The sequence below is a fragment of the Perna viridis genome, chromosome 8 (assembly GCF_037379345.1).
Source record: "Perna viridis isolate PV_CMFRI_1.1 ecotype Kerala chromosome 8, ASM3737934v1, whole genome shotgun sequence".
Lineage (NCBI taxonomy): Eukaryota > Metazoa > Mollusca > Bivalvia > Mytilida > Mytilidae > Perna > Perna viridis.
The window spans coordinates 16,835,819-16,860,222 of record NC_142452.1 but is presented as its reverse complement, the minus strand read 5'-3'; the positions used below and the strand labels follow the sequence as shown (position 1 = coordinate 16,860,222).

Sequence of the window (24,404 nt, the reverse complement as noted above, 5' to 3'; positions counted from 1 at the left end):
CTCATCCGGTTAATGTGTCGGTTCAAAACACAGAAGTACCATCACAAGATCGGGACATTAAACAGATTGTGCACGAATGTCCTTTACACAAGACCAACCACACATCGAACAATGTCGCGCGTTTAGATTGAGGCCAATGAAGGAAAAAATAGACTTCGTAAAGAAACTAAGGGTGCACTATATAGTTACATTTAAGCGCACTGTTTCGCATACCGAGTTGACCCGGTCTAAGGTTGTGAAACTTTAAATTAAAAGTTGAAATTTGTTTGATATATTGTTTAAACGTAGTTAGGCATTTATAATAAGACATATGTAAGATATGTAATGTTAAACAGGTATAATTAAAATGAAGAATGGTATCGGAATGTTTCAGTTCCTTTCCGTATTAGGTTCTGTCCTCAGCATCAGCATCTGATTTTCAAAGTACCTTATTTTGCACGAACTTAAGGAGATAAAATTGCGAGAAAGTGAATCGAAAAGTGTGCCATTATTTTTACCCTTTTACCACCTCTTGCATGCATGATTTCATTCCTGTGCAAGTGTCTACTGCCTGATCTTTTACAAAACATATTATTTAGGTGTTAGTTTTGGAAAGATGCACAAGATTTGTACTAAAAAAAATTCAGTATATTACCATTGCTACTGGATTTCATGACAATAATCACTAAATTACCAATAAATTACTTGTTCCTTTACACACCAAGGACTAGACAAATAAGTATTTTTTATGAAAAAAAAACAACTTCTTAGTAGACTGCCTCAAAACAGAGTTATTTCAACAAAATGAGACCAGTCTTTCAGAGTTGACCTTCCTATATAGTACTACATAAGTTTACGCTTCCAATGTTGTGGCGAAAAACCTCATCTCAGTAGAAACTGTCAGGCATCAATTGTTTGCGGAATCTGTAGTTCAAAGAAGTACACTACAGCCTAGTAGTTAAAAGGAAATTCTAGTGAAATGAAAAGGAACAAAATACTACCATGAACAATTGCTATAACCCCGCGTCTTTCGTCGTTCACTGTTAGAATAGGTTTTCTTCTTGATTTGAAACCACGGAGCAGAATAAGGAAGACTTACAATATTAATTTCTACAGTTCGAGGTCAAAAATAATGTTTTTTTTTATATTTCTGAGTAAAAGACAATGTCGCCATTGCCTTTTGAAGGATACCAAATAAACACCGTATATGCTGTGGCTTCTTCGTTGCCTCGAAAGAGTAATGAAGGGAACCAAGGTTACAGCGGCAATCAAAAGAATGCAATCAAGGGACAAAGACCAGACATGGAAAACAGACATACGTAACAAAGACAATAAAGTAACTATAATCAAATATACAAAGTAACAAAAACAAATGAGCAACTCGGACTCCACACACACACTGGGAGCATGGACCAGGTGCACCGGCAGGACAAGCGTCTTCTGCTTTTCTAGAAACACTCGATGAGCTGCTCATAAAAAGTTAAGTCCGGGGTAGACAAAAGAGGAAAGGAAAACCATGACACGTTGAACAAATCAGCTTTCATTCACATATGGATACGCCGTAGCGATCCATGTGTCCATGAAGAAGTCCGTCTATATTACTTCCCTAATTTAGCCATTTTTGCTGTCCAGCTTTTAAATAGACAGGAGGTGATTTATTCATGTCAAAAACCAACCGAACTCGCTATTATTTCTTGTATCTGATCACATAACCAGTCTTAAGTTTTTCATTTAGTCGTTGTGCTTTTGATATATAAATCATGAATTGGTTCTTTGCAAGAGTTATCGTTCTTGATTTGGGTTGCGTGGGAGATGAATGTATGTTATTTGTCAAAAGTGTAGGTCTGGATATGGAAATGATTATTGTAATTAATGTAAAAATATTATAGCACATGTAGACTGAGAAAAAAACATCGTTTATTCGGTGGGTTTTTCTACAACATGAAACACTTTACCATTGGCAGTGTCTGAATTTTATATGGACTGGTACTTAATTTAATTAAAAACAATCCTTCATTTCGTGAAATGATCACTGTGTCCTGATATCTATTAGTAGTAATATGGGTAGAACATAACGATAAATTTATGTCGGAGATAAGAACTTCAAGGTTTCCCTGTTTTGGCATTTGACGTCATAACCATGTCACCGTTTCAGTTACTCAAAAGATATACCGGCGTCTTTGTCCAAGCTAGTATGACCACTGGCCGATGGAGCAGAATTATTCGAGTTACTGAATTTGAGAATTAGATTGTTTCGCCAGTGAACAGTGAATAAACAAAGATACAAAGATACCGCTATTCATGAACATGATTCCGTATCTGTCTTGAAAACCTTTACACTGAAGGAAGGCCGGACAACATCACTGGAGCCATGTATGAATGAAATTAAGGCTAGTGAGAAAGATTCAAATAACCCATGATGATAACAAACTTGGATTATCCATCAAGGTTAAGCGTTTCCTGTCGTTGATTTCACAACAAGGTTATAAATATCAACACGGATGGTGAATTGCACCTTTACTTTTTTGGTGAAAATCGGAAGGTCTTCCTGATAACAGTTTTCAAGCATCAACAGAGCTAGAACATTAGACAATATCCTGAGAAGACACCCCGAAAAGCAGAAACAAAGGCTTAAATTCATGGACAAAACACTTGCTAATCGCCATGCTGAATTGGCCAATCTTCGTGAAAATGACAGTGAGCGTTGATACTTACCTCCTTGTTCTGTGTACCATCCTAAGAAATGGAAGCATTAGATGTGCGTGTTCGATTCTTCTGCAAACTTTGAAGGTGTTAGTCTGAATGACGTTTTACTTACGGAACTAGATCTTGTTAATTGTTGGTTGGGCGTACTTGTGCTTTTCCGACAGAAGCCCATAGCAATTACAGCAGATTTGAAACAGATGTTTTACTGTTTCTTTTGTACCTCCTAATTACCTCAATTTCCTCCAGTTTTGCTGGTATATAAACAATGACATTTACTAGAGTTTGTCAAATATCGTATGACTTGGCATGTGTTCGGAAACAGCCCATCACCCACTGTGGCCACTTATGGGTTGCGCAAAAGTGTCGCTCATACAGATTGTGACATCCAAGATTTCGTAGTGAAGTACTGTTATGTGAATAATGGTTAAGCTGCTTTTGATTATTGTGAAGAGGCAGTTGGTTTTGTCTCATGGACCCAGTCAGCCCTTATGGATGAGGGAAAGATTCGATTACATATGATATCGTCCAATAATGTTGACATGTTGATGTCATTTTCGGAAGTGGTTCTTTCAAAAGAATTAAAGGGAATTGATCTTGACATAGATCCACTATTTGGGAGTAATATGGGATGTTGCGTTAGTCTCATTTACATATAAAGTTGATTCATCCTACAAAATTTACACTAAGAGAGGCATCCTCTCCGTAATTGATGGGCCGTAAGGATTTGTTGCTCCGGTGACAATAACTGAAATGGTTATTATGCGAGATGTAATACTACAGGAAACTGACGGGATGAGCGATTACGCTAGGTCCAGATGAAACAACTAGAGAATGTCTTTTGAAAACTTAGAAACTTTGCGCATACCTTGGAGCTACTCGTCTCACAAATCAAATCCACTGATATCGAGGGAGGTGAATAACATATATTTTCGAATGCACCCAAAGATGCAAATTGTGCTCCTCTACTTGCTGATCTATTCCTTCACTCTTAAGAGGCTGACTTTATTGCTGATCTGATCCAAAAGAAGGAACATCGTTTAGCTAGATCCTTTAATTTCAGTTTCCGCTATATAGACGACGTATTATCGTTAAACAATCATAGTCTCGGGGATTTGTTACATCGCATCTGAATTAAGCGCGAAAATTGTAACGTTAACGTCGCTAATTTTCCATTATGTTCTTATGATGTTATATTGTATGGGCAGACATATTGAGATAGATTGAGATAAACGAACGTAAAACACAACGCATTGGTTACTTTGCAACCTGATCGTATAGGTTTGAGGTTGTAAAGTAACATGGTAGATCACAGACAGCATCTACTCTGAAGAACTTGAGATAAAGGATACTACAGACACTGTGAATTCAGCAGCAGATCTTGACCTACACTTAGAGATCCATGGTGACGGAAAGCTATTGACCAAACTACGACAAACGCGATGACTTTTCATTCCATACGTTATGCCGGAGCTTACCGTAACTACGCAGAACTTTTGTATCGCGCTAGACTTCTTACAATAAGGCTTCTAAAACAGGATTATGTTGCTACAAGATTGAAATCATCACTACAGAAGTTTTATGGTCGTCATCATGAATTTGTGGATCGTTACGGTATATCCATTTTGCGCCATGAAAACTGATTTGTTCAACGTGTCATTAGTTTTCCTTTCCTCTTTCGCCTATCCCGGACTTGACTTTTTATGAACAACTCGGTGTGTTTTTCTTGAAAAGCAGAGAACGCATACCCTACGGGTGGAGTCCGAGTTTATTCATTTACTTTTGTTACTTTATTAATTTGGTTATTTTATGTTTTTTGTTGTGCGTGTCTGTTTTCAATGTCTGGTCTTTGTCCCTGAATTACATTCTTTTGATTTCCGCTAGAAACTTGGTTCCCTGGATTACACTTTTGAACTTTTAGAGCTTTATGGTTTTTGAATATTTGATATACTGTTTGGTGATTTCATTGTTTTTTTTTTTGAAATCAGGAGGGGAGTGTACTGTCCCCGATTTTCTTTTCTTTTTTATTTACATTTTCCGGCATTGGACCTTTTTCTTTATGTCACCGGTCCGATATTGATTTTCGGATAGTATCTTTGTTTATTCACTGTTCACTGGCGAAACAATCTAATTCTCAAATTCAGTAACTCGAATAATTCTGCTCCATCGGCCAGTGGTCATACTAGCTTGGACAAAGACGCCGGTATATCTTTTGAGTAACTGAAACGGTGACATGGTTATGACGTCAAATGCCAAAACAGGGAAACTCGTGAAGTTCTTATCTCCGACATAAATTTATCGTTATGTTCTACCCATATTACTACTAATAGATATCAGGACACAGTGATCATTTCACGAAATGAAGGATTGTTTTTAATTAAATTAAGTACCAGTCCATATAAAATTCAGACACTGCCAATGGTAAAGTGTTTCATGTTGTAGAAAAACCCACCGAATAAACGATGTTTTTTTTCAGTCTACATGTGCTATAATATTTTTACATTAATTATAATAATCATTTCCATATTCAGACCTGCACTTTTGAGAAACAACATACATTCATCTCCCACGCAACCCAAATCAAGAACGATAACTCTTGCAAAGAACCAATTCATGATTTATATATCAAAAGCACAACGACTAAATGAAAAACTTAAGACTGGTTATGTGATCAGATACAAGAAATAATAGCGAGTTCGGTTGGTTTTTGACATAAATAAATCACCTCCTGTCTATTTAAAAGCTGGACAGCAAAAATGGCTAAATTAGGGAAGTAATATAGACGGACTTCTTCATGGACACATGGATCGCTACGGCGTATCCATATGTGAATGAAAGCTGATTTGTTCAACGTGTCATGGTTTTCCTTTCCTCTTTTGTCTACCCCGGACTTAACTTTTTATGAGCAGCTCGGCGAGTGTTTCTAGAAAAGCAGAAGACGCTTGCCCTGCCGGTGCACCTGGTCCATGCTCCCAGTGTGTGTGTGGAGTCCGAGTTGCTCATTTGTTTTTGTTACTTTGTATGTTTGATTATAGTTACTTTATGTTCTTTGTTACGTATGTCTGTTTTCCATGTCTGGTCTTTGTCCCTTGATTGCATTCTTTTGATTGCCCTGTAACCTTGGTTCCCTTCATTACTCTTTCGAGGCAACGAAGAAGCCACGGCACATACGGTGTTTATTTGGTATCCTTAAAAAGGCAATGGCGACATTTCCTTTTACTCAGAAATATAAAAAAAACATTATTTTTAACCTCGAACTCTAGAAATTAATATTGTAAGTCTTCCTTATTCTGGTCAGTGGTTTCAAACCAAGAAGAAAACTATTCTAACAGTGAACGACGAAAGACGCGGGGTTATAGCAATTGCTCACATGGACATTCAACCACCAATCCACCCAGATAAGCTTAAACACACAAACAATGTCATTTCCAGCAGTTTTTCATCTGTTACTACTCCGTAAATGAAACGCAGTACTTTCAATGTCACCATTAGTACAGTATTTTCTTTTATGTTACGATTTCAAATTCACTAAACGTTCGGACAGTTCCCACAGTTTTTTACCAGAAGCTTCGTCAAAGGCAGCTTTAGCAGGTCGTTTCTCAGCACAATCACTGCAAATGTAAAATAATATAAAGATGTAGTAGCAAAGATGTGAAGTTCACAAAAAATGCATTATAGTATACAAATATACAAATAAAATGATTGCCAATGAGATAGTCATCCACCAAAACAAGACTTACAATATTAATTTCAAAAGCCAAGTAACGTAAAAGTTAACATCTACAGGTCACCACGTGGTCTTCAATGATAGGCAAAACCTATACCATAAAGCAAGCTGTAAAGGCCCAAAATAAATGAAGTGAAACTATTCATAAGAGACTAAAGAGACCTGATCAATAGAAGAAAAAAAGTAAAACCAATAACAATGGACATAAAAAAACATCGACAACCTCTGGGTTACAGAATCCTGGATTGGGACAGGCACATAAAGTGTGTGACGAGGTTAAACATGTATGTGAGTGCTCAACCCTCCCCTAACCTAGTACAGTGGTAGGACAACAATAAAGCCAACTATCAAAATATCTTGAATTGGATTTAATTCTTGATATCAATACAGAATAGAAACATCTCAACAAATAGGATAAAACTACAACAAGCTGTATCGATCCGAAAGTGTACTCAGCTTTTCTACATGCTGATTCAAAATCCAAAAACAACCTTGTTTAATCAAACAACGATATGATTAAAAAAACACATCCAACAGGATTTAGTGAAAATATATCATAAAATGTCTAAGTTAAGCAGAGTCTTCGTGTAAATGCCAAGATAAAAAGCAACGACTTTCACATAATAATGTTACGTAGGATTCTGTAATCTTAATTCAAGGACTCATTGGTATAAATAAATTTTATGACGATCAAGTGACCTGTATGTAGGTGGTAAGCAATCCATTGTCAAATCACTAGATAAACTTATTAATACAAATTCAAATTCATCACAATACATTGTTCTGTTTACTCAAGCTAAATCGAGTAGAGTATATATCATTTTCTGAACTCTAAACCTTGCATCTGTTCTCAAGCAATAGAGGAAATTAATCTTAAATGTATTATAGTCTTACACCCAAAAGTTTATTTTTTAAACAATAAATGGCAAGTGTAGTCTTAAAATCTTTATTATAGCCATTTAAAGGGAAAAAAATAAAACCCTTTCGTGTTAACTGCGGAGTGGTCGACAAGCATGCTCGTTATACTTGGAAAGTCCTGCATGTTCTAACCCAAGCCCTCCCTCGCAGTCTCATCAACTGACTGCAATTAACATGAAAGGGTCTGTAACTATCTTAACTATAAACCACTACTGTAAACAATCAAAACTGTGAATATGTGAAAGCTGTATACTGTTGGGATCAGGACAAATTATTTGTTCTGAATATTTGTCACAAATGGCACTCCTAATTCTTTATAATCAATTAAACTTGTCAAAAACCCGTGAAAACGTCAAAATCTCGCCTGTCAGTGTAACGAACTGTAGGTCAAAAAAATAGTGAATTGTGCTATTGCAGAGGGTACGTAATTCTCCAAAGTTTGCACAGAAGAATAACTTGGTATGTTCTTTTTGAGATAATAATCGAAATTGCGTTAATTTTAGGCAAAAAAATATTCAATGCAAAAATGAAAGTATTGGTAAATGGTCTGATTTCTAAACGTGTTCAGTAATCAAATTCTGTTGTTAAAGTAAGAACTTATTTACACAATATTCTTATGCGATTAATATTTCCATAAAATGTACGTACTTTAAGCAATTCTATGTCGGCATTTGATAAAATTTTCAGTAAAAACAAAAAAAGTTCCTTCATTTTGAAAAAGTCTCAAGAAATGTCAGATGTCAATATTTTTCGGGTCCGTTGAGAAAATTCCATGCTCCAACGCAATTCTACAATCTATTGGCAATTTCTTTTATGAAATAATGATACTTTTTAAATGTACGTACACTTAGGAATACACATATTTCATTTTTTTATGATTTAAACCATTTAAAACGGATAAAATTCGAACAAAACAAATGTCTAGCGATTTGTTCAACGTTTTTGAACGTTTGGAACGTTTTCAGTCGATCGGGAAATGGGGAAATAAAGGCTACAGACCACCAATTCAACCAATGAGCATTTGGAACGTATGCAAAAATAGTCCTACGCAGAAATTACCTCTGTTCCTCATAGTGCTGTGAAAAAAGTTCTCATCTTATTTAAAAAATTTAAACAGTTTCTGAAAGGAAAACATTTCTGTACATTTTACAGGTGCATTTTGCTTCTTGTGATGTGAAGCCTAATCTCCATAATGATTTCTAAATATACCCCTTTCTTGTGAAAACACTGGGATTTCCCATGCTATTTATAGACCCTTCACTTCCGGTGACCAGTACTGCACTGCAAGTCTGCTAACCCCACATGCCACTCTGAGGATTGTGAGCTGACATATGTAGAATCATGCTGATATATAGTCCTCTGCAGGTTAAAGTTAAGGTTAAGTCCAGAGAAGCCATTGGATATTGTGAAATTAGCATAGAAGCATATGGGAAGTGGAATTAGTGGTTTCTAGCCTAAAACGGAAATATTTTCCGCTTTAGATAGCAAGAACCAGACACTTATACTCTTCTCTGCAATTACAAGTATAGAAAATGCAACTGAAAGAGACAAAAAATCGAAATCGATGGGATACAAAAAGACTAAAGGTGTCTTTATTTTGTCTTATTAACAAACGAAAGAAAATGAATAAATAAAAAAAAAAAAGAACTGAATAAATTCTTAGTTTAGATACGAGGAATTCGATCGGAGTGGAATGAATGAAACGTAACATAGAGCTGACAGAACTTTAAAAAGGTATAGAAAAACCGAATGCTAATAGATAGAATGAAAATAGAAAAGCGAGTCATAAACATTTTTTCATTTCAGAAAGCGCAAATGAGCAAATGAAATGAAAATCTTCTTCAGTGAACGGCTATCTAATGGGTGTTGATGAAAGCCCGACTTTCTGATCAATAGAAAGCCCTTTCAATCGAAACATTTAGTTGTGAATGTCCAAATTCTGCTATTGGTACATGTAACATAAAATTATACATGTATATCAAAATGCACATTTTAGGTCATCTTATGAGAAAGTTCCCTCACTAGAAAGACAGAGTGTACATATATGTTGCAGTTGTATTCCATATACATGTATATGCATATACATGTGCAAATTTAATTTACTGGTAGTACGGATAATCAATTTAATTAATCTTTTCGATTTTCTAAGAAATGTTCAAGATGTTTCAATTGCTACCAATCAAATAATTATTGTATGTTTCGCTATACTGTACACGCGTTTCAATAAGCAAGCAAGAAACGAAAAGTGTTGCCTAACGTCGAATGCCGACGTTACCGCATATGATGCAATATTAACGTGCGTAACGTCTATATATAGATCTGTTCTTGACCGGTTATTATTTTTAAGTTGCTTTCGCAAAGATTTCTTTCCACAGGGATAGTTAAACCTAGAAATGCCATTTATATTCTGCATTAAACCCCCCCCCCCAAAAAAAAAAAAAAAAAAATCAGCAACACCTGAGCGTGCTTACTTTTAATTCAGCAATTGATTAAGGCATTAAAGAAACGCAAGAGATTACTAAATGTATCTTTCATAGTTTGTGAGAAAACATAGTGTTTTTGAAATTTAAATACATCTGTGAATAAAAGTATAAAAACACATTTTTTACAAAACAAAATGAATAAAAAAATGTTACATCAAATTACTAACGTTTACAATCGAAGACCATTCCTAATAATTCCTGAATTCAGTAGTATAGTCAGTGTATCAACTAACTCATATTACTTACAGTATATATGGAAATTAATGTATTTTCCTTATATATTTCATAGCTTACCTGTAATATTTCCCGGTCTCTTTCTCTAATGATTGCTCCACAGCACAGTAAATGTTCGTTTGTGCTCCCTCGTGGGACGTTTTTAAGAAAAAAGTCATTAAAAAGTAAACAACATCCAAGAAAAACCAGCTTGTACGTAAATGCCGAGCTAGCTCTGTATCTACTGCCCCGGGGTGAAGAGCATACGTTGTTACACCCGTTCCTACAAAATATAAGTTCTATATTAATTCAGAAGTAAAGGTTTACTTTAGACCAGCAAGCATCCTCACACTGAAATATATCCAAACAATTTGAAATGAGAAAGTTAATTCTTCATTTTTTCAGATACAATAAAATGGGCATCTTTACATCTGCCACGGACAATAAATCTTTCTCACAATCTATACCAACAGAAAATGTCAGTGAAGAAGTTAAGCCAATTAGATACAGGTAAATCTGGAACACTGTAATGACAGAACAACCTCAACAGTTTACTAATTCATACATTTACCTTCTAATCGCTTTGCTAACTCCTTCGTGAAGAGAATGTTTGATAGTTTACTCTGTGCATAGGCAACTGTAGAATTATAACTCTTTTCTCTTTTAACAATGTCATTAAAGTTTAAGGAACCACCTGAGAAAAAAAAGTTCTATTTAATACAGTTTATGCTGTTTTGTATTCGGTGTTGTTGTTGTTTTTTGTTTTTGTTCATATGCACCTAACTTAATAAATGGCATACGCTAAAGTGAACTAGAAGCGTTTTCTTGAATGAAAGATGCCAGAAACAAAATGCTTCATAATCATTTTTTAAACACCCACATTTCGTTTTGACAATTAAACAAATCATTCACGAGGCGCAGCTTGAAACTACCACAGATGTCGACCCTTCAACAATTGTGGCGAGCACTGACATAAATTTCTAGCTTGAAAACTATGGTATATTCATGAAAGTATTGAAATTGGTCACGAAAAAAAAATATTTATTAATTCATACAATGTTCCGGAAAATGCTGTTTTTTGACCATTTAACTAAAATTCTGAAGAATTTAAGGTCATAACCGAAAACCAATCCCAACCTTCCTTTTATGGTATGGAAATTTGTGGTGCAATTTCATAGAGATCAATAATTTTTTGCGGCTCAAGTAACTGACCAAAAACCAGACAAAAATGTTCGCGTGTGGTCCCTTTCTCGGCCGTAATGGTGTTCGGCCGTTAGTCCAAAATCAATACAAAACTTTTTCCGTAGTTAGGAATCTGATTTGTGCGATTGATCATATGTTAACTTTTCAATCTGATCAAGATTTTGTAAAGTGGACTAGTCATCTCCTTCCTATACTTCCTCCTTTTATGTTATTATTTTAAATTGTTAAAAGCCCGAACAATGTATAAAGGAGTACAAATTTCGCGTAGTTCGGTTGGCCGTTTTTAAGGCCATACTTTTTTGTTGTATACTTTTGAGGGAGTGTCAAATGTATTATCAATTTCATATTATTTGCACCATCTCTGACAGTGACACTTCAATTTAATGTACTTATGTAACTTATTTTAGTATTTGAGTTTTCGTCATTTAATAAATGACATTTATGGGATATTATGTACAAGTAACCGGTATTACAATGACATCGCCATAACAATACAGAATCGCTCACGTATTGGAATGAAAAAATCAAGAAATGTGTGTTTGTGCCACAAAAAGCAAAATCTGAACAATTACTTACTGAAAGTATGTCCAAGCGATGATACATTAATGATCCGACTAGGGGCAGACTTCTTGATTAGATCTAGCAATAAGTTAGTAAACAGAAAGTGTCCGACATGATTCGTCCCAAACTGCATCTCTATTCCGTCTTCTGTCAACCAGTACGGGCAATTCATCACACCTGGAATGCAGTGATATATTTACAAATAATATCAACAAAATATTACCGTCAAGGTCGTGACGATAAATCATTAACAACGACGAAGAAGTCAACATCAGTAATGTACCACAGTCTGACCAACTTAAATTTCGTCCAAAAAGATTGCCTGAAATTATTTTTTGTAAGACCCGTTTATAGTGCGATGGTTTCACTTATACACAATACAGAGGCTTGCTCCCACTATCAAATATGAAACTCACCACTATATAACCATGAAGTTGTATTCTAGTGGGGCTGCATATTTGATTGTTTGAGCAAGCCCCTGTGTAATTTAAGCAATTGATGTTGAAACTGCTAAACTTGAGTGAAGTCGTATAATTTACAGGCTCTTCAAATTGTGTCTTCTGCGATCTGGCATTCAATGTCTTTGTATATGAAAAAAAAAATAGTCATCAAAACAATACAAATGGTTCTTTCAAATGACCAACCACTTTGTTTGCCACATGTCATGCTTAAGTCTCACTTAGACTAGATGAGATCGAAAACGTAGAAATTACACATGCTCTATAAAAAAGAAAGAAAGGATGTCCATGAACAATTATGTAATCTTGTTCCACCGAAAGTACAATCTATTTCAGACTTTCCATAGCAAAATGGAGAAGATATTTTACTGCCGTATTGTAGATTGTCTGTAACAAGGAAATATTTTATTCCGGCTACTATTAATGGAACCATCTTTTACATTTCAACGAGAATTAAGGATAGATTCCATATCCAAATAAAAGTCAGTTTTATTAAGAAATGTGAATAGATCCATTGTACCATTTTTTATGCAGAAAACTATATGTACATCCCTTATGCTGCGTATTTTTAAAATTATGACTGAAGATTGCTCTCTATATACTTACCAACTAATTAAGAAATAAACCACTGAAACTTTATTTTATCATTGATTTACCACGGGCTGGCTATTTATGTTGTATTGTTTTACCCCGAGCAATAGCGGGGGTTAAATAACGACATAAATGGCCAGTCCTTGGTAAAACAATGATAAAATGGAGTTTCCATGATTCATTTCGATTCTAATAGGACTGGTTTCTTTATATTTTTTGATAGACGCAGCTCATGTGTTTATCACTTTTTGTTACAATTGCTGTGGTCTAAAGAGCTTTGTAGCACGTCATAGTAGAAGCGGAGTTTTTTTTTATTGAAATGCGACCATAGATCTCCCATGTATTTCTACCGCGGATATGAATATATTACTTTGTTTATCCTTATCGGAGACAAACGATGAAATACATACAATGTTATTTATTACACGAGTCCTTATTACAGTAAAGATTATTAACTTCTTCCACGAGTGAAAAATTCAAACGAGTGGAGTGCTGTGGAAGGAGTGAAAAGGCGACACATTGAATAAAAGTGGAAGAAAGATAAGAGCTTCCATAGGTACGACTGTATGTCCCAATTATTTTTTCAATTTTTTCAAGTAAGCGACATTCTACAGGCAATCTATTTTTAGCCAGGGAGAACGCCTCATGTACACCTATCGTCGTCGCCTTAATAAGTATCGTTACTACCCATAGAGGTCACGAAAAGGTCACATGTTGTGTATTACCGGCATTATTTAAGAGAATGTCCAGCCTGCTCTCTGCTTTGTTGATTTTTTCTGCACACTGTCGAACCGACTTGAGCGATGCCAGATCAAGTTGAACAAAGTGCACATTATCACTTCCGGATACATTTTTGATATCCACAACGGCTGTGCTAGCTCTGTTCAAGTCACGACATGCTATGATCACCTTGGCACCTACAACAGATATGCAATCAGAAAAAAAAACTTTTCTATTTTCACACAAATTTATAGAAAAGTCAGAAATTCGTTTCCCTGGTTTTCTGGCCAATACATGTAATTTATGTTTCCGTAATTTCGATATGACTTATGTTGGTTTGATGTACTTTTGTAAATATTTTTATTCCACTATAAATGGTATTTTTCAGGATTTGACAAGATTTCTATTGTTTAAATTGAGTATAAATGCGCATTACTTGCTTTATGCGGTCTTTAGTTCCTTCTTAGAGAGGTAGTTCATTATATTGAACTAAACTAATCACTAAACTAACCCCTTTTTGCCAGATCTATTGCCGTCTCTTTACCAATGCCGGTGTTGCCGCCTGTTATTATGACGGTTTTGCCATCTAGTCGTCTTTTGCCATAATACATCGCTCCTTTTATGTATTTTCTAATTCCCCATAAAAACATTACTGCTCATGTAAAATATATATACATATATATCAATATATAAAGTATCCATTTAGACGCAGCAGACCTTTTGCTGCTACTAGTGGTACATATAAATTTAAAGTACATTTTTTTCATTAAATAACCAGTTGTGTTTTGTAAATTATGTGTACAAGAGTAATCAAGGCAACCGAGGTTCTAGTGGAAATCAAAAGAAAGCAATCTAGGCAAACTGGCTCAATACACCAAAAAAAAAAAAACAAAAACAAAAAACAAAAACAAAACCGGGCTATATATCCACTACAAAACCTGGTTTTGATATTTTTTACTTTATTCTTCGGAGTTATAGAGCGATGTTTGATTGTTACGTTTTCCTATGTAATAAATGGAAATTTTAGCAGTGTACTTAAATTAAACAGTATTCTACATACTGATTAACAAGTGTGTCACATAGAGTGTGTGTGTTTTGTTTTTGTTGGTTTTTTTTCATATTGGCTCTGTATGATGTCCGAATTGGGTCTCGAATAGCTGTATTTGGCCTCGATGTTTCCTCGACCCAATACGACTGTCTTTGGTAAAATCCCATTAGTTTTGTTAGTATTTTTATATCAATTATCACTGAAATCATTGTATATGATTTTTTCACCCTTCATGCTAATGGAAAAAAAAATGATATGCGGAAACAAAATGTGGAAAAAAAAGATATTAACTAGAGTACTCTCTACTTCGATCACGTGATAAGTACAGGTCGCTATGATTGCTTTGATAGAACTATAACGAATTAAGGACAATTGATTATAAGTAACTTACCAAATGCTATAACGCCTACAAAACACTCTATAGAAACACACGCTTTAATCGCATCCATTGCAAACCTTTTTTGTTGTTTCAATGTTTCAATCCTATTAATAGAACAAGGGTTTACTTCCCTTGATGGCGTTCTACTTCTATTCTCTACAGCTGATTATTGTAAAACTTGAAATTTCCGAATAAAAACTTTATTACAATATCAATTTCATGTATTGATTACTTATATGAGTGTAATTATGTTATTATTTGTGCTTTGACCACTGAAAGTAAACTTCGACCGAAGGGGGATCACGTTTTTTGTTGTTGTTTTTTTTGTTGGGGGGAGGTGTGACGGTGGGTGTGACGGTAAGCCCCTCCTATTATTCATTTCCCAGTTTTATCGACTGTACACCCAGGTACCCCTGATGATTAAAAAAATACACATTTTTAACCATGTGAGTTTTCTACATCTTTTTAAAAAAAAACCATGCAAGGTAAATCAGTGACTATATAGTCTGTGTGGCCGTTCAAATTTAAAGGATGTATGAAAAAACCTCATAAACAACAGGGAAATACTTTTTTTCTGTTTGTCTTTTCTTTAGAAAAAAAATGGTTGTTTTCTTTTTCTAACTTAATGGAAATTGTCATTCTTCGTTTGACCACATTTATACAGCTCCGCTCTTAGATTTCAACATCTTACCTAACCTACCTAAATCAACGAATAACCCGGCGTTCTACCTTATCTACTAAATTTAGATGTAAATTCTACCTATACCTACCTGAATTAATGGGTAAACCACAGCGTCTTAACTTTCTTACACTTCATTCTATTTTAAATTTAAGGACTATTTAGAACTTTAAAAAAAGTTTGGTGTTTACAGTAGATCGAATATATACTGTTTGTCACGAACCAATTGTCCTTGAACTTACAAAAAATCAAAATAAGACCACAGTTGATCGTATTCTCCCAGAATTCGTAACGTTCATGCATTTACATATACATGTACATTCTATGTCATTGTATATGAAGATTATTGACGGTGGATTTCAATTTTATCATTAATATAATTATCTTCTGTACTGCTTTTACTTCATTGTAAGTATGTTACCAACATTTTGCAATATACAAGAAACACGTCACCGTAATTAATGAGAGCGAAAAGTTTAGCGCATCAGCAAACACCATTTCCATCGGGAATACCTGTACCAAGTCAGGCCCAATGCGATTGTTTCCAAGTTTTCGGTTTTTCCTTGATATTTCCATTTGGTATATAGACTTTCCGTTTTTTGATTATTTCTTTTATTTTTGCCTATCATTTCAGTAGCGGATCCAGGGGAGGGTGCAGGGGGTTGTCACCCCTTCGTTTTATTGGAAAATTTGTCATTTTCAGGTGTAAAATTGACGACAAATGCAAATAATGCCCTAGCATCCCCCTTTTCTGATGAACCCCGGCTGGCACCCCTTGTTTTCAAAGTGTCTGGATCTGCCCTGCATTTCGTTTATTTTGTAAATATCCTTTATTACGATTATCATGTTGAAGCTATACCGTCTTACCTGGTGGAGAACGTTTTAAAAATAGGATGCAGGACATAAAACATAGACTTAATGAAAACTTTAACTATTATTGTTTTAATGTTAATGTTTCTCAAGATATAGAGGTCCTTCTAAGTTTGGCAAGTTCTTGAATGACATTAGAGTTAATATATAAACACTAACCCCGATGTGTGGCCCACGAAATTGGTTTTAGTATCTCTTTTTGGGGTCATTGAAATTATTTGCTTGTAAACTGAATTGAATGGATATTGACCCCGCCCTTGTATTAATTGGATTGCCCGACTGTGTGATGTTCTTTATGCAGAACTCTTTGGATTAGCTGCGATAGAGATAGCACAAAATCGAGTTGATTTCTAACCTTTTTTATTTTCACATACAAAAAACATTCAAGTTTAAAACAAATAGTTTTTGTCCTATTTGACAATTAAGATGGAAGATTGGATTTGGCATATCAGTCACAAGAAAACAATGATAATGTGTTATGAAACTGTTAAGCACATCAACTGCCATTCACTTCACTCTATAGAAGATACATGTAGTTTCAACGATAAAAAGGTACCTGTATTTGATCTCTTCATACTGATGGTGTACAATTTATCCTCTTGTACACTCGAGTCTGAGACAATAAAATTGTTAATTTGGTCACCATTTATATCGTACAGATTGAATTGTTTGTTTTCTCAGTAATTGCTTTTTGTTTTGTTTATTATGACTAAATGGTTGACCCATGATGAGATAAAACAGAAAAGGTTGCATAAATCTTTATTTACCCAGTAATCGATCTCAATGTAAATACTATAATAAATACTCTAGGAATATAAACAATAACAATAAAATTCAGTGTTGCAAAACTTCATGTTGATTTCAAACCAGTAAGTCTTTCAGATAGTTCCCAAAGTTTCTTTGCGGTTGCTTCATCATGAGCCGGGTCAGCAGGGTTTTTCTCGACACAGTCACTGCAAATATAGAATTAGAATATAAATAAATAGCCTCACGTTCAAAATGATTTTCTTCTTGCTTCCTGTTTCCAAATGTTTTCCAAATCTTTTGTACATTTTTATAGTATGTTTGATACTTGTTAAATTGTACGTTGTCTTTTCGAGTGTTGCCCTATTGGTGTTTCTGATGTTGTCTTTTCGAGTGCTGCCCTATTGGTGTTTCTGATGTTTTCTTGTCTAAGTATATCTCCTCGTTTACACCTTTGGTTCTTAAGCAGTAACATAATCGTTTTTAGAGTGCAGCGTTCTTATGATTGTGTACAATGAGGTGTTATTGATTGTGGATACTATTTTCCGCATTTAAAGCTTTCCAACTCGGAAATTGCAAATCGCTTTACAAACTTACCAGTTCCAGCTTTCAGTTTAAATTTAACAGTCAATTAGGTACAACAGAGTTTTCTATTTAAAATCATAATTACATGTACGTATGTATATTTTTTAAGCAACAAAATATTGTTATAAAGAAGGAATTAAACCATGCAGGTTATAAGGATAATGCCGCATTGTCATATACATACACATTGCATCAACTTACTCATAATACTTCCCCGTAACCTTTTCCAGGGACTCATCTACAGCACAAAATATTGAGGTTTGTGCTCCTTCAAATGGCGTTCTAGTGAAGAAAGTAAACAGAGCTACGATGGGTATCCTGAGGATAGCCCAGGATGGTATCCAGTGTCGCTGGAGTTCAGTATGTATCGCCCCTGGATGGAGAGAGTAGGTGGTGACACCAGCGCCTGAAAACATCGAGGAGCAAACGAGTAGGCCAATAATAGTATATTCCTGCCCAACTGGTACAAAAATGTATTTTGACAGTTCCGTACGTATATAGCCCCGACCTTGTTCATATTTTCAAACTTATCCGTATGACCTTAATATACTCGTATGGTACAGGCAATCAGCTGATCGTAGAAATCGTTCCACTCAATTTTGCAGAATATTAGCCACTTTCCGTTATGTTTACACGTACATTTCGTGTACAGAAGATAAAAAGGTTTTTTGTTTGTTTGTTGGGGTTTAACGTCCGAGCAGGAGTGTTGTTCTAACATTCATCCAAGTATATAAGGTTACTTTGAAAAAACTTTTCATAAGCAACAGAAATGTGTTAATATAGAGATTTTCTACCTAAGCTAGCAAGGTTTTGCAACTATTTCTTATAACTTGTCTTTATCTCTAGCACGGACCAAATACTATTCTAGTCTGAAAAATAAACTAATGACCCACATTGCTTGTAAGCATAATTCTATCAAGGTATTCCGTATGATTGTATTATCTGACAAGTGAAAATGTAGGTGTCGGGCAAAAATACAAACCATTAATGTTTTTTCTAAGAAAATGCCCGCTTCATTTGCATACAAGAGAGTAGTAAATCGATACAAGAAAAAAAAATGTTCAGATGCATAGCATAAAAACTGTAAGTACTGTGTTACTACAATCTGCCTCGTAGAGGGTATATTTGCTAATTCAAAGCTTTTCTTTCGGGTCTATCAGCAAGTGGAGTAAAGCGGTTATAGGCCAGCGGTGGAGAGTAAAGCGGTTATAGATCAGCGGAGGAGATTAAAGCGGTTAAAGGTCAGCGGAGGAGATTAAAGCTGTTATAGGTCAGCGGAGGAGATTAAAGCGGTTATAGGTCAGTGGCGTAGTTAAGTATTACCATTCATGTAATTTTTTTCCGTAATCTGTATAATTTATAAATACCTTCTAGTCGCCTGGCTAGTTCTTTTGTGAAGAGAATATTGGACATCTTACTTTGAGCATATGTTATGCTTGAATTGTAGTATTTGTCTCTTGTCACAATGTCATCAAATTTCAATGGCCCACCTGAAATAGAATTAATAGATGGCCTATTCTAATAAAAATTTAAATGAAGAAGCATCCTATATTCAGTATCATTTGCAATATGAATCTGTCAATATTACCTCTATTCTTAAAAGCCAAAGTTGCCAGAAGTCCGCGTTACGTTTTTCACACATTTGTTTTGCCAGTTAATGCAAACAAAAAAAAAACACTTGACCCAGTGCATGTCTATTTCCACCTTATAACTGAAAATATCTACAAATGATAATAAAATAAAATTAAATATTTCGGATAATAAATATCCGTCATCAGCACTTGAAAAAAATGACACCAGTTAATCCCGAACATCATGAGACTTGCAAAATTCCTTTGTATTATCTTTGTAGACTAAAAAACAGACAACACATAAAAAACAAAGAAAGACACTTAAGTTTGAAACCTTTGTCTTCTGCAACAATATCAACTGTGTATGGTAAATCCACATAATAAAAGTACTCAGAAAAAACTTACTCCATAAATGTGCAAGGGAAGAGACATTAACTATCCTACTCGGGGCTGATTTCTTTATCAAATCTAACAGTAGCATAGTCAATAAGAAATGACCAAGATGATTTACTCCAAACTGCATCTCAAAACCATCTTCAGTCTTCCAGTGAGGACAATCCATGATTCCTGTCATAGGCATGTACAAAACATAAATGTTCAATTACAATCATATTAAGTGAACAAAACATTGAACCATTATCCAAATAAAGTCGGAGGTTTTGTTATTCAAGTAAAAAGGGGTATGTTTATATAAGGGCTTACATAAAATATATTAAATCAAATCAGGATGAACATGCATAATATTTAGTACAATATATGCTTACTTTGCTAACAAAACCTTTTTTTACAGTGCAGCCAAACATAAGACGGAAACCTTAATACAAAATACAGCCAAAATTTGTAAATTCTGCAAGCTGGTAAAACACTTTTTTATTGCATTTTCCCAATAAAGCCTGTAATATCAAGACCTTTAATTCATTGAAACCCGTGTACAATATATCCGAATCGAAAAAAAAAAAACATGCAACGGACCTCCCAATTTCGTAAGAAATTAATGAAACAATAATTTGTTACGCTATTTCACGTGTGGATTTTGTAACAGCTCGTACATCTTTTTTCTTCACAAAGTCAACACAAGAATGTATCAATAAGACGCCAGTATTTTCAGTAAATAACAGGACCAGAAACCGGTATAAACAAATATATATATAATTGATACAGACTTCTATTCAAGAATGATAAATATGTCAACTATTTTCATGTCTGCAATGTAAAATACGTGTGCAGATACTTTATTTTTTGAACCCTCTTCACTATTATTTATTTGTACATTTTTTTGCATTGTTTTTATTTGAATTCTTGATTTTTCGCGCCAAGTTCTACCTTAATTTTTTAGTTAAGCTGTTTCTATTATACTTTGCCCCGTGCAGGTCCGGGTGTTAAAAGAATAGGCCTGCAGCACTAAGCTTGTCGTAAAAGGCGACTAAATAGTCCTTAGAACTTTAGCCGGGGGCTAGAGCGCTCAGCCCACAGAGCAACTGGGATGTGTGCCCCAGATGGTGGAATGGGGTACCCCTGGCGTGTTACACGCTAGGGTTGTCAGGCTATAATACGGAAAACCTGACCGCAAACCATAGTGGTGCACCGTTTTGGGAAAGATGCCACGTTCCTCGCACGTTTAAGAACCCTACTGTGGTGTTCTCCCGGATTAGGAACCATAGGGCTCCGCCACAGGAGGCTAAATTGCCCGACCCTACCCACCTCTCCCTATTTCCAGTGGCAATAAAAATTTGTTGACCCCATTGTCCTTGTGTCCCATCCTTTTTTCATTTCATCATCTTTTCATGTTCATTTTATCATCAATTCCATGTTCATCGTCTGAATATAGCTGAAATATTGCTGCTCGAACGTTAAACCCTAACAAACAACAAACAATCTATTATACCTTAGTAGCAGTCTTTATAAGATTCAGACTGAAGATGATTCATGAATATTAAAAACCAACCAAATTCACTTTTCTAAATTAGAGACAGTTACAGACCCCATAACCAGTCTTAGTTTGTCACATAGTTATTGCAGTTTCAAGATAAAAATTATAATTTTCAAAGAGTTGTCGCCCTTAATTGATTTGTTTTGATTCGGTTGATTGTAGTGGGAGATGAATGTATGGTTTTCTAAAAATACAGATCTAAATATAGAAAGGATTATCATTACGTAAAATATAGCATTTATAGACCGTCAAGGAATCGTTTGTTCGGTGGGTTTTTATACACCATGAATCATCTCTATACCATTGGCAGTGTCTGAATTTTATGTGGGCTAGTACTAAATTATTATCTAGACACTTCTTACAAATTTCATTAAACACAGTAAAAATAACAAACAAAAATATAACAAACTACCTGCATTATTTATCAAGATATCTAGTCTAGCTTCTGTTTTGATTATATCCTCGGCACATTTCCGCACAGATTTCAAAGATGCCAGATCTAATTGTATTACACGGACTGTTTTGCCACATTTCTGATTTATTTCATCAACTGCGTCTTTTGCTTTCTTAAGATCTCTACAGGCAATGACTACTTTAGCACCTGAAAGTTTTCACAAAAATCTAGTATTAATTTCTTTGATCATTGCTTTTTGTCTTCGGAGCGAACTATTTTACATTCCTCGAGATAGTTCGTGTCATGGTATGAAATAACCAAATATAGCATTTGTATATACATGTAATATGGTACTTTGTTTTTTTTTTCAAATTAACTATTTTGTCGTTTAGTCATTTGTGTATGTTTTAATAATGATCGAGCTAAATATTGCACACGTTCCAGATCTTGTGTTTCTTGTTCAATTACTACCATACTTGCCCGCCGTGGCCTACTTTTCAGTCTGTTCAATATTATAATGGTAATTTTACGTACATGTCAAACTGAATTAAGAACATATTTTTTCTTTCATTCAAACAAGTGTGATATGATAGGTCGAATAAGGACTTTGTCTCTTGATAAGTACTTTTACTCGTCTTCTTAACAGATTAAACAGGTTTATTCGCTGAAGTACGACATACAGCGGTTAGATGTGTGACATGAAAAGAAGACTACACGCATCTTTACTAATCCTAGTAGATTGTTCAACCTCATACGAAACTTTTAGTATCAGAACATATACAATGACCTCAACCAAAGTACGTTTTTTATTGCGCTTTACCTCTTTTAGCAAGGTCCATGGCCGTTTCTTTTCCTATACCAGTATTGCCTCCTGTAATGAGGACGGTCTTACCATCCAGTCGCCTCTTCCCATGATACAGCCGTCCTTTAACATGCCGCCTAAAGCCCCATATACATAAACCTGAGATAAATTTGATCGGTAAAATACACTGACGATGGCGGCGCCGCCATTGACTGCTCAATGTCGGATATGGCCGTTTTTTAGGCAATACTTTTTTTGTTGTAAGGAATTTTGTATACTTTTTAGGGAGTGTCAACTATATTATCAATTTTATATTATTTGTCTCATCTCTGACATTGACACTCCAATTTAATGTACATATGTTACTTATTTTTACTGTTTGATTATCGTCATTTAATAAATGACATTTATGGGATATTTTGTTTTATTTATGTCCTTACCAAAAAAATTAGTGGAGTAGCTTGCACAGTTGTTCTTCTCTTTTTATCCGAAGGAATAACTTGGGAATTGGTGCAATATAAATCATGATTATATAGTAACTGTATTATATACACGAGTTACTGAAAAGAGATAACATACCGCTAGGCAAGGGGGTGGAATTGGGTTCTGGGGTTACGACGACCCCTGGAAGTAAAAACGAGATTAATATTTGTGAAGCACTTCTAAGTCGGGGACAATGTGTCCAGATTATCCCCTCCGAATACCCCAAAAAATTCTAGCTACGGGTCTGAATGAATCTTCAATAACGTAGGAACCGGGTAATTTAAAGTATACAAGTTTTGTGGACATATTTCTTTAGCTTACAAAATAAGTATAACCGAGTTCGTTCTATACCTACATGTTTGGTCTTCTATTCTTTATAATATCAGCCCCCTTTTTTGCTTTCCACCCAAGGCCCTGCGCTAACAGACAACGTAATACCGGTCCATTGTATTTATTCAGTGCTCGACGCTTGTTTACTTAGTTGGGTTAGTAATTAGTATAATTAATATTAGAATTTTAAATGTCTTTATATACCCAAACGTCCTTCTGTTTTGTATTTTGTTCGTACCATTTTAGTGTATGCTGTTTTTATTGATTATGTGATGTTTGTTGTTGCTACATTCCACACCTCCCCCTTTTGTTGCAAATATAACCGAATTTTTAAAAAAAGAAACACCTACATACTGAGTATCGCTCACGTACATTTTATTTTGGCCCGCCGCTATTTATAGATCTTATTGACTTCGCATTTCTTATCAGAAAAAAATACGCAAAGTGTGTTAAAAACATTTTTAAAATCGATGCATGCAACTTCGGAACTAATGTCCACATACAACATATAGTACTCCTCTTAAAAGTTTTATCATTTTCTTTTTTCTTTTTCATTTTTTTTAATCAAGACGATTGTAAGGTCACAATGACCCACGAGCAATGACCCGATGCACGTATCCACTATTTCAAAAATATAACAAAAAAACTTTATTACTCACCAAGAGCTGCAGTCACTCCAAGTGCATATCGATGATCAAAAATACACGCCTGTACTTCGTCCATTTTCTGGGTTATAAAAAGTGTACAAGTTTTTTTACTTATAGAACGTAGATTATTTCCCCTTTCCACACGTCTAAATGAATCGATTTAAAACACCAATTCGTTCTAAATACCAACCCGACAATGATACTACACATTCCGCAATTACCATTTTTAACATTTTTTTGTGAAGTTCGGTAACCTTAAAACACATTTCTAAAACCTTCTGACCCCAAAATTTCTAACAATGCAAGTTGCTGAATTGTTTATTTAGATATTTTCAAATTTAGAGTTTTATTAATCTTCCAGCTCGCGATTTATTTTATTTTCATCG

General features: G+C 34.9%; 2 protein-coding genes across 4 annotated transcripts; both read right to left on the bottom strand.

The window, feature by feature from the left end:
* Positions 1-5,032: 5,032 nt before the first annotated feature.
* On the bottom strand, positions 5,033-15,134 carry LOC148609552 (retinol dehydrogenase 13-like). The gene is made up of 7 exons (XM_088540503.1): positions 14,996-15,134; positions 14,068-14,208; positions 13,562-13,753; positions 11,803-11,964; positions 10,595-10,717; positions 10,105-10,306; positions 5,033-6,293 (listed from the first exon to the last, which is right to left on the bottom strand). The coding sequence occupies exons 1-7, from the start codon at positions 15,051-15,053 to the stop codon at positions 6,194-6,196; spliced, it is 978 nt and encodes a 325-aa protein (XP_088396629.1). The 5' UTR covers positions 15,054-15,134; the 3' UTR covers positions 5,033-6,193.
* Positions 15,135-17,275: 2,141 nt separating this feature from the next.
* On the bottom strand, positions 17,276-24,194 carry LOC148609551 (retinol dehydrogenase 13-like). Of its 3 annotated transcripts, none has more exons than XM_088540945.1 (7): positions 24,031-24,194; positions 22,577-22,717; positions 21,775-21,963; positions 19,838-19,999; positions 19,229-19,351; positions 18,063-18,267; positions 17,276-17,485 (listed from the first exon to the last, which is right to left on the bottom strand). In XM_088540945.1, exons 1-7 carry the CDS (start codon positions 24,092-24,094, stop codon positions 17,383-17,385), a joined length of 987 nt encoding a protein of 328 aa, XP_088397071.1. In that variant the 5' UTR covers positions 24,095-24,194; the 3' UTR covers positions 17,276-17,382. The 3 variants fall into 3 exon arrangements, with proteins under 3 accessions (XP_088397071.1, XP_088397073.1, XP_088397072.1); XM_088540947.1 differs by having other exon boundaries at positions 22,577-22,695; positions 24,031-24,146; XM_088540946.1 differs by lacking the exon at positions 24,031-24,194 and adding an exon at positions 23,397-23,994 and having other exon boundaries at positions 22,577-22,695.
* Positions 24,195-24,404: the final 210 nt, after the last annotated feature.